At 37.1% G+C, this 17,046-nt stretch overlaps 2 protein-coding genes across 2 annotated transcripts; one reads left to right on the forward strand and one right to left on the reverse strand.

The window, feature by feature from the left end:
* Window positions 1-28: 28 nt before the first annotated feature.
* Window positions 29-5,861, reverse strand: ciapin1 (cytokine induced apoptosis inhibitor 1). The gene is made up of 9 exons (XM_059335845.1): window positions 5,767-5,861; window positions 4,000-4,162; window positions 3,130-3,273; window positions 2,763-2,842; window positions 1,748-1,910; window positions 1,472-1,548; window positions 1,176-1,291; window positions 605-686; window positions 29-498 (listed from the first exon to the last, which is right to left on the reverse strand). Exons 2-9 carry the CDS (start codon window positions 4,154-4,156, stop codon window positions 388-390), a joined length of 930 nt encoding a protein of 309 aa, XP_059191828.1. The 5' UTR covers window positions 4,157-4,162; window positions 5,767-5,861; the 3' UTR covers window positions 29-387.
* A 1,463-nt stretch (window positions 5,862-7,324) lies between these two features.
* coq9 (coenzyme Q9 homolog (S. cerevisiae)) lies at window positions 7,325-16,778 on the forward strand. Its single transcript, XM_059335421.1, has 9 exons — window positions 7,325-7,465; window positions 9,541-9,769; window positions 10,871-11,006; window positions 11,705-11,847; window positions 11,961-12,045; window positions 13,264-13,368; window positions 15,015-15,170; window positions 15,757-15,810; window positions 16,443-16,778. The coding sequence occupies exons 1-9, from the start codon at window positions 7,408-7,410 to the stop codon at window positions 16,476-16,478; spliced, it is 1,002 nt and encodes a 333-aa protein (XP_059191404.1). The 5' UTR covers window positions 7,325-7,407; the 3' UTR covers window positions 16,479-16,778.
* Window positions 16,779-17,046: the final 268 nt, after the last annotated feature.

Here is a 17,046-nt window from a genome sequence, read left to right on the forward strand (position 1 = left end):
GAACTTTAAGTAAAAAAACAACAACAAATGCATTTCAGTGCTTTTACTTACTTCAACACCCTCCATACAATAACTTGCATAATTAACAACAGCAGGAGCCAAATTCAAATCTCATTCACTGTCAAAGATGCATTGGCCAAACACTTAAATTAACAGTGCATCAGTGCTGGTGAAGCACTGAGGAAGATCAAGATGGTGTGTGTTGTTCAATCACAAGTCAACTGACTCACTGAGCAGAGATCCCCATCAGATCTGCAATAACATCTACTGCAAAAGAGCAGATTTCAACTCTTGTTTATGCAGTGGATCGTGTCTCAGGGCAGATGGAACAGAAAAGGAATGTAATATTTGAAGCTTGAGCGATTTAGATGTGTGAAATCTAGTGATTCAGGCATCTGTCAGCGTCTTGTTGTCCAGCACGATCTTCTCTCCTGGTTTGAACGCTGGCTTCCCCAAGTAAGGACAGCTGGCACATCGGAACGCATCGCCAAGGTAACACTGCCACAAGCAGACATGAGGATGATTGAGATTCTTATTTCTTCACACTGTTACGGGGAAATATGAGTTTCCATGGTGGGAATTTGATAATAAAAAAGATACTCACACTTCCACAGGCAGATTTTGGTAGGTTAGTTTTCGGTTTTCCTTTACTCTCCTGCTCCAACTCCTCAGCAAGACCACACGAGCTATACAATAATTATACAACATATTGTGTATTAGGTCATGTTTGAATGCTTTTCAAAGCACAGACAAGTGTATAAAAATCCAGCATTGCCACATGCTTTTGTTTATATTCAATTCAACTTTATTTATAGAGCGCATTTCATGCACAAGGCAGACTCAATGTGCTTCACAATGGATATACATAATTACAGTTAAAAAACAAAACAAAACAACAGAAAACAAACAAACAAAAACAAACAATTAGAAAAAATCGATTACAAATTAATTGACGAGTGCAGGTAGACAAGCTATGCCATATTCACCACATACACACTTACTTAATCACACATGTGCACCCACTCCCACAACAACACATGCACGCACACAGTTCAACCGAATGCTGTTGAAAAAAGGTTTTCAATCTGTTTTTAAAAAATGGCTACTGATGTGGCATGTTTAACCGTGTCAGGCAGGGTGTTTATAGTTTTAAAACATTTGTGTGGTGACCTCACCAGTTCTTGCATGCTTTTTTCTTGGCTGCTCCTCCACAACCGGGAGCTTTAAGAGAAGCTGGGTCTGGCTTCTTCAAGTCGTCTTCATCCAGCAGAGCATCAGAGTCCACCAGGTCCTAGAGGAGGGGAACAAAAAGGGTCCGATTAAGAAGTGTGGCGCCAGGTGATCATGTTTCTTACTTCTTGTTAAAGGTCTGGCAGCTGAATTCTTTGTGAATGGATTTTTGGTCCAGGCAGGTAAAAAGGCTGGTACAGTACTCCAAGTGTGATGCTAAAATACTAAATCTATAACTCACCACATCATCATCATCCATATCATTGGCTGACAGTGTCCACATCTGGACCGTGTTGGGATCCAGAGCAGGTTTCTCTGCTGAAACCACAGATGTTTGGACAGCTCATGAGGTACACACTTTGACATACTAATGTAAATAATAGAAATTAAGTGTCAGATGGACGACATGAGATTATCAGATCAGAAAGCGTTGGATCAAGTTGAATGGGATTACCTTGAAGAGTTGTGAACATACACTCAGAAAAAACAAACAAGAAAAGGATGCATACAAACTCACCCGTCTTTTTTTTCCCAAATGAAAGTTTAATCTGGCTGGATGATCCCACCTCAAAGGAGGGTTTGGTGCCAGATACACGGACTCTATACAGAGTGTTTCCTTGGTAACCAGTGGCCGTCCTGAGGGAGCCTAATGCCTCAGGACTCAGGTCTGCTTTACTGACCTGGATGGAGAGAAAGCAAGAGGGTCAACAGGTCAGGAAACATTTTGCACAGGATTTGTATATATATATATATATATACACACACACAGTTGCATATCAGGTACATCATACATATTATGCCGGCTTCCAAAGTGACAACAGTGACTATATTTACTCGAGGTGTGGGGGGAGGATATTGCCATATTTTGCGTGGCAATATTATATATATTCATGACCGCCAAGTATCGATATTTAGTGGGCTGTAGCGGGCTCACTTTTAGGAAATTTAATGGAGATACTGGTATCATACGAAACTAGAAGATCTAATGTAACCATGTGTGTCAGGGTATCGTGTTGGAAAATTGACAAAATAACGCTGCAAAGTAAGGCTTTTTTTGATGTTTCATTCAAAAAAATTCAGAGCAGTGAAGCTTAGAGTTGAAGAAAGTTTGATAAAATGCTGCAGTTGTTGTCATCCATACATGTTTGATATCAGTTCAGTATGTATTCAATCATGAATGGACTGAGAATTTTCTCTTATTTGACAAAACAATTAAAGTGAAATCCCAATATATTGTATCGCAATACCCACCATATCGCAAAATGCTTAAAATCTCAAAAATATTGTATCGTGACTCAAGTATCGGGATACAATCGTATCATGGGGCCTCTGCTGATTGAAATGAGGTAATTTCAAAGAGTCCACATTCACTTTATGTAGTGCATTACAGGATTACTTTTTTTATATTCTTGCCTGCACACTGCGGTTTGGAAAGTGCAACTTGTATATTAGTGTAATTGCAACTGAAGAAAACTAATCTGAACAATAATTCACAGACAGACGAACAGTTCAGGCTTTATGGTCTCACGCACCTCTGTCACTGACATGAAGCCTGACAACTTCAAAGCCGACACCAGCTTCTCAGCAGTCCTCACACTCTGCGCCTCAGCTCCTGGAAAAGAGAAAGAAAGAAGTAAAACACAAATTAACACAGTCAAACACACAACCTTGTCTGTGTTTTGAGGGGATTATATCTGTGTTCAACATAACGGTTTAACGTTTATAATGTACTTTTCCCATTTAGTGGCATCAGGGGAAGACAGGACGTTCAAAAATTTTAGCATCTCTGACTTCAAATTCTAACATAAAGCTGCATATCAACATTATATTTTTCTTCTGGAAACACATTATTTTCAGCCTTTCAACATCTATGTAAAAAGAGTGAGAATAACACTTTACCTGTCACTGCTTCCTCCAGAACTAGCTTCCCACCAGGTTTGAGCACTCTGGCTATTTCTGCTAGAGTCTCTGCACTATGGATGGAGGAGCTGTCAGCCAGGAGGCAAGACAGCACCCAGTCAAAGGTGGATGCTGAATGGGAGGCTAGGAAAAGGAGAGAATCATTAACACACTTCTCCCAGTGCAGTATAATAAAGCAAGTGTTTTTTACACAACAATCTTAGTTATTGTCATTTTTACACTAGTCTTACTCTAGTAATTCTTACACACATGCTTAGTGTAATTTAACCCATAAGAACCCAGACCCAGTTATCCTTAAAGAATGTGTTCTATAAGTGGACCAGATAGAACACATTTCTGGTGTTTTTAAAAAAAGCGTTTATGGTATATTATGTTTATGATATTTCTTATTTTAAAATAGAAAAAAACTAGACACATTTTCTGCTTACAGAGACACAAATTTGCCTTTTTATTTTGCATCTCCATAACATATATAAAATTTGTGACTTTAATTTGTTCAAGAAATATGGTCAGAACAAGTTAAATGCAATACAGGACACCCTATTAACTGATTAGAATTGTTAAATGGGTTTAAACTAGTTAGCCTAGTAACAAAAAATAAGCTTTTTAAAATTAGCTACTTTTTCACATTTCTGTTTCCAGTCACAGCCACATTTTGGAGAAGTCACTTCTTATCACAGTCACATGACCACCACACCAGGGTGTTGAGTATGTGTCGCTTAGGGATTTAATGAGTTAATGTGAAGCATAAAACTGAATATGGGAGATTCTAGAAGATTTAAAGTGTTTGTTACACGGGTGTCAACATGGGTTCTTATTGGTTGAAAAATCAAGAAAAGAGTCACTCACACAGCAATATTCTCTCCATGTTCTCCACTGACACTTTGCCGGCTGCGCCAACAATGGCCCCCAGTTCCTCTGCAAACTGTTTGAGGGCTGCAGGTGCTGAGGGCTGAGCCCAAACCATCATCACCTTGTCTCCAGCTTTGATTCCAAGGTCTGCCATGGCTTCCTGAAGAGAAGTGCTCATTTACTGAACTCGTCATCCTTACAAAACAGATTATTTCTGGCTGTATTCAGTGGTGGAAGAAGTATTCAGATCCTTTACTTAAGTAAAAGTACTAATATCACACTGTGAAATTACTCCCCTACAAGTAAAAGTCCTGTAATCAAAACTTACTTAAGTAAAGGTACAAAAGTATCAGCATTAAAATGTACTTAAAGTATCAAAAGTAAAAGTACTCGCTATGCAGATTGTCCAAATATATTATTGTGTTATTATTTTTGGTGCTTTTATGCAAGTTTTAATTTACTGTTGTCAAGGTAAGGGTAATTTTAACTACTTAATATACTTTCATGTGGGTTAATTAATAAAAATGAGTTATACTTTTTAAATGTATTATGTTTGTATGTTAAATCTCGACCTGAAAAGTAACTAAAGCTGTCAGCTATTTGTAATGTAATTGTAACTACTTAATATACTTAAATGTGGTTTTATTAATACAATTAATAAATGCATTATGTTTTTATGTTAAATCTCGATCTAAAGTACTGAAAGTAACTAAACTATTATATATATTATCGGTGATGCAATTATATAAGCAATGTTTGATTATTGATATTTTCTCAAGGTAGGGCTCATTTTAACTACTTAATATACTGTTATGATGATTTATTATATATTTCATGTTAAATATCGACCTGAAAAGTAACTCAAGCTGTCAGCTAAATATAGTGGAGTAAAAAGTAAAATATCTGCCTCAAAATGTAGTGAAGTAGAAGCATAAAGTTACATAAAATGGAAATAAAGTAAAGGGCAAGTGCCTCAAAATTGTAGTTAAGTACAGTACAGTACTTGAGTAAATGTACTTAGTTACTTTCCAACACTGTACAAAACAGATGATATCTGGCTGTATTTCATCTAACAGTAAAGACACGTGTCGGCCGCAGGAAATTACACAACCATGACCATTAAAAACAACTAAACCGATCATAGTAACGTTAGGATCAGATGTTTTAAGGTCTTATTATACATCCATGACTTTCATTTTAGCCAAGACTCAAAACAAAGAGAGAAAAGGAAGAAAGTAACATGAAAAATAAATAAATGACCTTGGGATAAGTGTGTTGCTGTCATTTCAACATCACATATAGCTGTGTATTACTGCATTGTAATAATAGTGTGACGATATTTCAAAAACAATGGTATTATACTGAAGAGTGTAAAACAAAACGCGTTTTGGTTGCTTGTCTCTAGTCTCATTAGCTAAAATAATTCCTATATAACGTTAATACATCGTCAGGAATGTGGCTGTTTATTTCAGCTTTAGTCTTTAATGGATGTAAAAGCGGCTTACTTACATATATATCGACCAATTGTTAGTTTGCGGGTCAGCTTGTTTGTTGAAACGGTTATCAAACATAGCAAGTGCGGTGACGCAGAAAACGCCGGTGTTTACTAAGTTCATACGCACATTGTTGAAACTGTGAGAGTCTAGTACACAGCTACCAACAAACGAAATAAGCTCACCTTTTCGTGTGACTCTTCTTAAAACCTTTGATATTTAATTTACCGAAATAACAAAACATTTCAATCACATGCACGCAGTTACTTACCCGATATCTAGACTGCAGTGTCAATGTCAAGTAACATAAAGTAAGTGAGAGAGATGGTTTCCGGTTAGATTTTTCAAAATAAAATCATTGTTATTGTCCTGTAAAGGTTGCGTCAGGTGAAACTGTCGTAAACTATATTTTAGGAATGATACTAAGTAATACAGAAAGCAAAAAACAAACAAAAAACCGCATACGACCATTCGTTATTGTTTTATATGGAAGAGGATTTGGGCCAGGTGGGAGGAAAAATATAATCAGAGGAGGATTTTTTTTTTCATTATGCAGTTCGAGAAAGAGGTCGAGATGAAGAGAGAAAAAGTCGAAATAACGAGAACAAAGTCGAAATGACCAGAATAAAGTTGAAATACGATTTCAAGAAAAAAAAGTCGGAATGGCGAGAATAAAGTAAACTTTTTGTTTTCCGTTAAGTTGGAAATACAGTCATGGAAAAAAATATTAGACCATAGTTTTCCTTAATTTCTTGTTTATTTTAATGCCTGGTACAACTAAAGGTACATTTATTTGGAAAAATATAATGATAAGAACAGAAATAGCTCATAAGAGTTTAATTTAAGAGCTGATATCTAGCCATTTTCATGGTTTTCTTGATAATAACCAATATCATCATCAAAAAAAACATGGAAAATGTCTAGATATCAGCTCTTGAATTAAACTCTCATGAGCTATTTTTGTTGTGATCATTATATTTGTCAAAACAAATGTACCTTTAGTTGTACCAGGTTGGTGATTTTCATATATGTCATAAAATGAGCAATTTTTACAATATTGAATGGTTTAGTAAAACTAAAATCCCCCTACACATAAATTAGCTATTCTTGGTAGTAGCTACTGTAGTATATGTTATGTTACAAGTGGTATACTTTATGTTACTTTTAATATAAGTCTTCTGCTTTAAAAAAAAAAAAAAAAAACATGCCCATATGTTATGTGGGGGGCGTTACAAACAGAATTGTATATTCTTACACACAGACAGAAAAGCCAGAGGACACGAGCTCCATTGGACTCGGGACTTTCAGCAGCCTTGAAATTGACAAAGTTCTCCTCAGCTGTACCTAGGCAGTGTATTCTGATGTTTGATAATAAAGAAAACTAAAAGGAACTTCGACTTGATCTTTAATCCACTTTCTCACTCAGAGAGGTAGTAAATTTACACTACACTACCATAACTATTGTTTTGGGGAAAATCTGTTTTTGTGTAATTTATGTGAATTTTTAGACATATATTGTGTTATATTATATACGCATTTTCTCAACATTGGATTTCGACTTTTTTTTCCTCAACATTGCATTTAAAAAAAATCTTAATATTGCATTTCAATTTTTTTTTTCTTGACTTTGGATTTCGAATTTATTCTCTTCATTTCGATATTTTTTTTCTCGAACTTCATTATTTATTTTTTTCTCTTACTTGGCCCTAATCCTCTTCTGTAGTTTAATTTGGGTTTGTTTCATAAATACAAATTGCTAATTCAATTTACATTGAAGGCAGCACTCTTAGATTTTTATTCTTGCCTGCTTTCCGTTAGATTTGTTTCTAGCTTGATTAGTTTGTATTTCACCAGTGAGTCGCGCTAAAGTGACGAAGCTGTAACTAAAAAAAACATCTCGGCGCAGCTGAATATGGCGGCGCTGCTGAGAGGTCTGCGGGCTGGAAGGACACTTCGAGGGCTAGGCGCTGGTAAAAACCTGCACTGTTGTTGTTGTCTCGTGTTGATAATGGACAGCCTCAGAAATCATTCACACAGATAATGTTTGGTCATTTGTTGCACCACATGGAAACGAGCCAGTGTTGACATCAGCTGTGCATGCCAAAGTCACCTGTCACAAGCTGTGCTCATAAAGGACAGAGCTGGCCAGCATTATGTTGGCTGTGACTTTTGAATCTCAGTTATTAGGCGGAAAATTCTTGGTTGCAATTTTTTTTTAGATCTCGACCTTTAAACGTGCACTGCATGTCTCTTTAGCATAACGCGAGATGTCCTAGTTTGAACATTGTGTGAAGTGTGTCAGGAATGTTTCTTGGCACTGAGGAACACCGTGAAGTCATATTATGCAACATACAGTTTTGGCCAAATATTGGCATTGTTGTGGCATTGCATGTATAATCTCCACCTGTAACGGGGTTTTGCGGCGACAACAGATATCATGCACCGTGCAGGACAACATTGGCACCTTGAGAAGTTAGAGTCAGTGGTGGAAAAAGTATTCAGATCCCTTATTTAAGAAAAAGTACTAATACCACACTGATAAATTACTCCAATACAAGTAAAAGTCACCTTGGTGGAGTTAGTTTGATGTTGGATATCAGCAGTTCCTGCTCTGCTTTCACTCAGTCTTGGCAGAAAACAATATAACACCTATTTGCTCCCAACTGCTTGGTTTTTACCTAGGGACCGTCAATAAATGATCCTATTCATTTCCTATGGAAAATGTCTTTTTGCCCAATAGCTTCCAAGTTATGGGACCCAGACACTCCAGACCAATGTAGACATGTTCTGCTTAGTAGTACTAATGAGACACACCTCTTCAAAAATTCATATTTTGCACCTCCTATTTTATTTGATTTTTTTAAGAATCCCAGTCATTTCCTATGGAAAATGGCTTTTTACTCAATAGCTTCCGAGTAATGGGACCCAATCTCTGACTGACTATTGCTTTCTGTTTACAGAAAGAAAAACAAAGGGGGAAGACATGGTCAAACATGTTTGCTGTTGCATCTGGCACTCACTAAATTCCCTTAGAATGAAACCATGAAGTCTGGCTGATCACTTTTCAGCACAAGTTTGAGCAGAACAATAACTTGTAAGCTTCTCATAATTCAAGTCAAAACATTGGACTCTTTTAAAGTGGCCAGACATTTGACTAAAGCCAAGCCAACACTCTGTAGAGATCCGCAAACAGCGAGAGAAGAGTGGTCCAGACTGACAGTAGAAAGGCTTATATGATACCTTCAGTTCTGAATGGAAAAGCAAAGTTATGTAATATTGGTTGAGACTTATACAGTCATGGAAAAAAATATTAGACCATTGTTTTCTTTAATGTCTTGTTTATTTTAATGCCTCGTACAACTAAAGGTACATTTGTTTGGATAAATATAAAGATAACAACAAAAATAGCTCATAAGAGTTTAATTTAAGAGCTGATATCTAGACATTTTCCATGGTTTTCTTGATAATAACCAAAATCATTATCAAGAAAACCATGGAAAATGGCTAGATTTTTACATTCCAATAATAGGCTTATTTATGTTTTCTTTCCTGACAGTTAAATATCCATCAAGAGATAACTGTGCTACATTGCTAGTATAAAGCAATGGGCTGTCACTGGTGTGTCTAAGGCTGTATTTTTACCATTTTCCCCAAATTCTAGCCTCCTTCACAAGTGAGTCCATGGAAAAAAACATGGAAAATAGTTAGATTTCAGCTCTTAAATTAAACTCTTATGAGCTACTTCTGTTGTTATTATTATATCTGTCCAAATAAATGTACCTTTAGTTGTACCAGGCATTAAAATGAAAACAGAAAACAAGGGTGGTCTAATATTTTTTTCCATGGCTGTATAATCATATCAACTTTTAAATGCATTTTAGAGTAAATCATCCAAGAGACATTGTGTCTGTAAGTAACTTGAAACACAGTGGAAAATCACAATATTTTTCATCCATGTTTGAATATTCTTTATTGATCTTCAGTGTGCTCAGACTCTTTCCCAACCAAATACTTAGAAGCTAAACATATATATTTCTCCCTACAGTGGTGTCTGCACAAACAGCACCAAAGCCCCAGTGCAGCAGCCTGACACGAGGCTTCCACAGCGCAGCACTGAGGCTTCAGGATGAAACCAAATCTGACAAACCCCCCTCCTCATCCACAACCTTCCATGAGCACTACCAGGCTAACTCTGCTGAGCACGAGGCACCACCCTCCCAGGAGGACTCGACATCTGGCCCGAAGGCTGAGGAGGCTTCCAGGCCAAACACCAGGTCAGACAATACAAACCCTTCAAATCCTGAGATACAAGCGTTGGCAGTATAATGGAAGATTAAGATGTTGGTGATGGTAATCACTTGAGGTGGAGATACAGCATAGTATCGCAATATTTTGCAGGTCAATATTATATTGATTCCTGGTCGTCAAGTATCAAAATTTAGCGCTCCGGTGGGCTGTCAGTATTTTTGCCGTTTTAGTTTTTTTCCGGAGGCTGTAGTAGGCTCACTTTTAGGAATATACTGGAGATACTGGGATCATATGAAACTCGAAGATCTAAGGAATATATTATGAAAGTCAATCTGTGTCATCGGATTTTGAGACTAAAAAGCCATTGAGTTTCTAGCACTTAATATTTATGCATTGAAATTATGTATCTGAATGTTAAAAAGTTAAATTGCAAAATATTAAACTGCAGAAAACAGTTGAATTTTTTAACATTGAAAAACATTCCGATACATAATTTCAATCCATAAATATTCAGTGCTAGAAATTCAATGGCTTTTTAGTTTCAAAATCTGATGACACAGATTGACTTCCATAATCTATAGGCACCAAGCCTCTGCGTCAGGATATCGTGTCGGGAAGTTTTCGAAATAACGCTGCAAAGTTAGGCTTTTTTTATGTTTCATTCAAAAAAATTCACAGCAGTGAAGTTTACAGTTGAAGAAAGTTTGATAAAATGCTGCAGTTGTTGTCGTCCATACATGTTTGATATCAGTTCAGTTTGACTGAATACTTTGTTGGTCAGTCTGTGGGTTTGACTCTCATTGTAGAGAAATAAAAAGACTGAAGTGAGATGAATAGACTGAGAATTTTCTCTTATTTGACAAAACAATTCTTGATTGAATTTAATTTTGTGGACAAAAATGCAGTTAAACAGTTAAATCGCAATATATTGTATCGCAATACTCACCATATCGCTTATTTTCGCAATAATATCATATCGTGACTCAAGTATCGGGATAAAATCGTATCGTGGGGCCTCTAGTAAACACAGGATTGTGGTATACAGATTTCGACTCATGACTTAAACTCATTCTCTGTCTTTGTACCTAGTTTTGCTGAAATATGACTTTTTGTGTGTCTGTGGAAAGCTACCAAGACCAGGGCGGAGAGGAGGGCGAGGAATTCCAAACAGAGGAGCAGCTTCAAGCTCAAATCCTGACTGCTGCTCTGGAGTTCGTCCCGCAGCACGGCTGGTCGGTGGAAGCCATCTCAGCCGCTGCTGAGGTGAGCTGCTGTTCACACGGCTAACAGTCAGAGCACAACTCTGTCCCTCGACCAGTGGTGGAAGAACTATTCAGATCCTTTACTTAAGTAATAGTAATAATACTACACTGTGAAATTACTCCACTATAAGTAAAAGTCCTGCATTCAAAACTTACTGAAGTAAAAGTACAAAAGTATCAGGATCAAAATGTACTTAAAGTATCAAAAGTAAAAGTACTCCTTATGCAGAATGGACCCACTCAGATTGTTTTATATATTCTAAATACATCTTTACATCATTTGTATTGACGAATTTATGGAAGCAGTGTTTTAATTAAGTACTTTAAAATACTTTTATGAGGTCTTTTTTTTTTTTAATGTGTAATAACTTTAACTAAATTCATCATGTTTTTCAATTTAAATCTCGACCTGAAAAGTTAACTAAAGCTGTCAGTTAAATGTAGTGGAGTAAAAAGTACAATATGTGCCTCAAAATGTAGTGAAGTGATAATAAAATGGAAATACTCAAGTAAAGTACAACTACTTTAAAATTGTACTTAAGTACAGTACTTGAGTGAATGTACTTACAATATTACATGCCACACTGCCATCGACAGGCTTTTATTTTGAAGGCCAGCGTGAGTTGACGTTTCTTTGCTTGGATCTGTTTTTGTCTTTTATTTTTATAAACGCACATGAAATTGTTGTGTCTGTCCCAGATGCTGGGCCTGTCGTCTGCCTCCTCTGGGATGTTCAATAACGGAGCTGGAGACTTGGTCCTTCACTTCATCACCCAGTGCAACTCCCAGCTGACGGAGATCCTGGCTGAACAACACAACCAGGTCCAGCTGGGCCAGGCCGAGTACGTATATACACATATCTGCATATATAGCTGCTGTCCATATAAGCTGTAAATACCCCTACTGTTTGAGTTTTAAATGATTTCAAATTTTGGCTTTGACAACTGTGTTGCAGACCAAAGAAGACTGCTGACTTTATCAGAGATGCTGTAGAGACCAGACTGAGGATGTACATCCCTTACATTGATACTTGGCCACAGGTAGAGTGTGTTTTATAATGATGTCAGCCACCTTGTCTTCTTCCATTTATTTATTCTTCTCGCAGGTAGAGCTCAGGGGTCGGTTGCACAAAGCACCTTAAGTTTTCTCCTTCAGTGTGACACTTAGAGTTTAGTTTTTCCTGAGCTGAGGAACTTACTAAAGGGTGTTGTACAGAATATCTTAACAGGTTTCCATTCAAGGAAATAGTTAAGGTAATTATGGCACAGAAATAAGATTTTATCTTTTCCATGGACACCATCATTTTACCATTATTTATATATATCCTTTATTCAACTATGTTAAAGGCTCATTGAGTTTAAAAATCTCTTTTTCAAGAGAGATCTGGCCAAGACAGCAGCATAAAAAAGAGACAAGTAAAAATATTAAACATAGTTATGACAAACATTAAATACAGCCATCACAACAACACTGAGGGAACAGTATGATCAGTAGCCAACTTATATGGAGCAGTCACACTGACCAAGGGAAGCGATTTCTTTGTCCTTTAAAATCAATTTGAATTCAGCTATAATAGTGAGTGTCAGCTCAGACAGTTTCAAGTCCTTTTTTTGGCCTGATGAGTTTCAAAAATGGCAGAAGAGAAGAAAAGAGAACCAAATTGGTTGGAGGAGGAAAAGGTCATACTTACAGGTAAAAGAAAGAAGAAGTAAAATAAAGAACATACTAAAAGGTCAATTTGATCCAAAAAAAAAAGCAGCCAACATCCAAGAATATATTCACTCATTCGTTATCCTTAACCGTTGACCGGATCGAGCCGATCCCAGCTGTTATTGGGTGAGAGGCGAGGTACACTCTGTACAGGTCTCCAGACTATCACAGGGCTGACACATAGAGACAGACAACCACGCTCTCATTCACTCCTACGGGCAATTTAGAGTCACCAATTAAACCTAAGTGCATGTTTTTGGACCGTGGGAGGAAGCCGGAGTACCAGATGTACCTTACATTTTATTTAGTTACTTTGGTTGTCAATGGTCCTCATAAGCATTTCCTTAAGTATAAGACCAAGATAAGGAGGAAAAGTTAAGGAAACCTTATGGACAAGACTTGAGGATGTTTTCTGCAACCGATTTTATTTAAAGGCAACCTTGACTGTGACTTAAAGGAAAATCTTAACTTCAGGTTCTTTGTGCAGCCAGCCCCAGAACTGAAGGAAAAACTACATTTGATCCTTGACTTTGTGTCCGTGTCCTCAGGCGATGAGCATCCTGCTCCTTCCTCACAACATCCCAGACAGCCTGAAGCACCTCTCCACCCTGGTGGACGACATCTGGTACTACGCAGGAGACCGATCCACAGACGTGAGTGGATCTTATCACCCTCGATCCCCACCTTCTACTGCTCATACCTTCCTGTCGCCCTTTCACCACCACCCCGACAATATCAGGCCTGCCACCGCCCAGGTTACCCACCCCCCACCCCCCACCAAACACTTGACTCCATCCCTGTTGATAGTCCAGATAATGCACTCTGAAATGTCTTAATACTGGGAAATTATGGACTCTTAAAATTACAATTTTTAATATATGGGCTGATTTTTAGTTTAAGACATTCTGAAAAAGAGACTTGTTTCCACTGAGTACTTTTTGCAAATTGGGAGTGTTTTGGCCCCGCCCCTAGTTATTTCCCCTCAGCCTCTGTTCCCGTACAGGTACTTTTGTAGCGGCTAACCAACCGAGTTCGAATGTGACAACAGACCCACACGGCAAGCAGTGTTGTCAATTTAGCAACTTTGTTGCTATATTTAGCAACTATTCAGACCCCTCTAGCGACGATTTCTCAGAAAAGCAACTAGCAACAAGTCTAGCGACTTTTTCTGGTGTTATTGGAGACTTTTGGAGACTCGTTCCTACTCTTCTTTATGAGCAGTGGGTACCGTCCCAAAGCACTCACAAGCGGCCCAGTCCTCCCGCAGCTGTCTCTCCCAGCTGCAGTCAGAGCAGGAGATGTTAACCCCTCAGCTTCCAGTCTGGAAGTAGCCGCCTCAACCGTATCCAATCAGCGTCGACTAGTCAGTAGCAGCTCAGAAAAGTACCTACTGTTGTGAATTAATTTGAAGATGTATTAAAATATCAGACATATAGCAGTTTAAATATGCATCAAACATGTTTTGATAAACACACAGAAATCTGACCAACAGTCACAGTCTCTTTACAGGAAACTCCTGCTTGATTAAGATATGAGCAGCTCTGATTTAGGAAATCCCACTGCACCATTTGAGAACAATAACAGGAAAGCAAGACACACAAACATTAGGTATAATAGCACCAGAAATTAGGAAAACTCGGACTCGCTGTTTGAACCAAGGACCTGTTTTTGTGTCTTGAATATTGTATCAAATTTGTGATACTTGTCAATAAATCCTACACAGGCCTGCCTTTCTAGAAACTTTTGCTGTCTCTTAAGATTTTCCACCACACTACCCGAGGCAGGTACTTTCTGAGCTGCTAACCAGTGAAGTTGGGCAGATCCTGTCTCCCAAGCCACACCCATAGCAGCTCACTAGAGGGAAAAGTACCTAATGGAAACACACCTATTGTGTCAAAGACATATATGTATTGTGTAGCAGAGATATCTAGTAGTATCTTGTAGAGGTGTGAATCAGCAGAGGCCCAACGATACGAGTTTATCCCGATACTTGAGTCACGATACAATATTATTGCAATTTTAAGCATTTTGCTATATTATATTGCAATTTAACTGTTTAACTGCATTCTGTGTTCATAAAATTAAATTCAAACAGACGTATCAGTGTTAAAATTAACTGAAATTGAGTTCTCCAATGTCTCAACATTTTTTCTTTTTCTCTTTTGATGCTCTTGTACTTTCTTACATTTTATTTGTGCTTCCTTCTGTCCAAATCACTTGTTGCAGTAAGTGTAATTAAAGGCATCAAGTTTAAAAGAATACGTCTATAAACTCTCTGTACCACCCCTTTCTTCTGTAGATGAACTGGTACACCAAACGGGCAGCACTGACAGGCATCTATAACACCACGGAGCTGGTGATGCTGCAGGATTCCTCTGAAGACTTTCAGGACACCTGGAACTTCCTCGACAACCGCATTCAAGATGTAGTCAATATGGCCTCCACCGCCAAACAGGTAGAGTGCTTTTAACATGTAATATTAGAGTTTAACAAAAGGGGTGAACAGATCATCACTGGAATAAATACAGTATGTGACCAGTGGTGGAAAAAGTATTCAGATCTCTTACTTCAGTAAAAGTACTAATACTACACTGTGAAATTACTCCACTACAAGTAAAAGTCCTGCATTCAAAACTTACTGAAGTAAAAGTGCAAAAGTATCAGCATCAAAATGTACTTAAAGTATCAAAAGTAAAAGTACTTGTTATGCAGAATGGACCCACTCAGATTGTTTTATATATTCTAAATATATTATTGGATTATTGTATTGATGCATTTATGTAAGCAGCATTTTAACTTTGTAAGCATAGGGCTCATTTTAACAACTTAATATCTAATCACTTTAACTTTATCGTGTTTTTTATGTTAAATCTCGACCTGAAAAGTAATTAAAGCTGTCAGCTTAATGTAGTGGAGTACACATAGCCAAGTGCATAGGAAAATTGAAGGACATAATTTGTAGTAAAAGTTTGAAAAAGAAAGGATTAAAATACAGCATGAGATGTTAACCTTTGAGCTGTGTGTTCCACTTCATTCTGTAGGCGCAGGCCACTGGTGAAACAGTGGTGCAGGGGCTCATGGGAGCTGCTGTTACAGTAAGTCTTCTTGTCATCATCTACACCGTTTTATATGCACTCCTCTTTTGAGAACTTCCTGTCCGCAGTCCAGTGAATGCTCTTAATTTGGCACCTTCATTGATTAATTTCGTAAATTAATCATGCATTAAATGCATGAATTTTTTAGACATATATTGTATTATATTATATATTATGTACGTATTTTCTCCACATTGTATTTCAACTTTATTCACGACATTTCACCTTTTTTCATGTAATTTATGTGATTTTTTTTGGACATATATTGTATTATATTGCATATTATATACATATTTTCTCAACATTGTATTTCAACTTTTTTCTCAACATTGTATTTCGACTTTATTCTCGTCATTTTTACTTTTTTTCTCAAACTTAATAACTTATTTTTACCATCAACTATTGTTTTAGGAGAAATCTGCTTTTAATGTAATTTATGTGAATTTTTTTAGACACATATTGTATAATATTATATGTCATACACATATTTTCTCCACATTGTATTTCAACTTTTTTCTCGACATTTAGCCTTTTTTCTCAATAATAATTATAATAATTTATTTTATTTTCCTACCTGGCCGTAATTAACATTTAAATGTATAGAGAATAAATGTCTGTCTTGTGTTTTACAGCTGAAGAACCTCACCGGACTGAACCAGAGGCGATGATGGAAACTGATTCTGACATCCTGGCTTGTGTCATGAGCTGAAGATCAATATTCTTTTGCTCTTATTTTTTGATCAACTGTAAGAGTCTGAAAGTGGTAAGAATATGTATTTTATTCAGAAAGAGAAAACTATAATTAGTAACAGGTCATAGTGACGGGCCTCTTTCTATCAGACCAGTTACTAGTCTTGTTTTGTTTCACTGTCCAAGATTTCACTCTCATGCTCAGATTACTTTTTCCCTGTGGACGTAATGATCTGTCATGTTGGACCGAGACTTCAATAAAGTGGTTATATATTGTATATTCAACTTTTGTGATGCTTTTTAATTATCCAGTTGACCCAGTCATCCATTGTGATGGCTTAACTTTTGGCAGAGTTTTTCAGTTTAAAGTTACTGTTATTTTTAACTCTGTCACAAAAAAAGCATACTCCAGCATTGTTATTTTTTTTTTTTTTTTTTTTGTATTGCGGTCAAGTGAGACGTTCGTCTTTCAAGTGCGCCCATATTACAGAATGTATGGTAGAAGTTTATGATATTGAGCGAGCAAACATACGGTTTTCAAAATAA

The sequence above is a fragment of the Centropristis striata genome, chromosome 6 (assembly GCF_030273125.1).
Source record: "Centropristis striata isolate RG_2023a ecotype Rhode Island chromosome 6, C.striata_1.0, whole genome shotgun sequence".
NCBI classification, from domain to species: Eukaryota; Metazoa; Chordata; class Actinopteri; order Perciformes; family Serranidae; genus Centropristis; species Centropristis striata.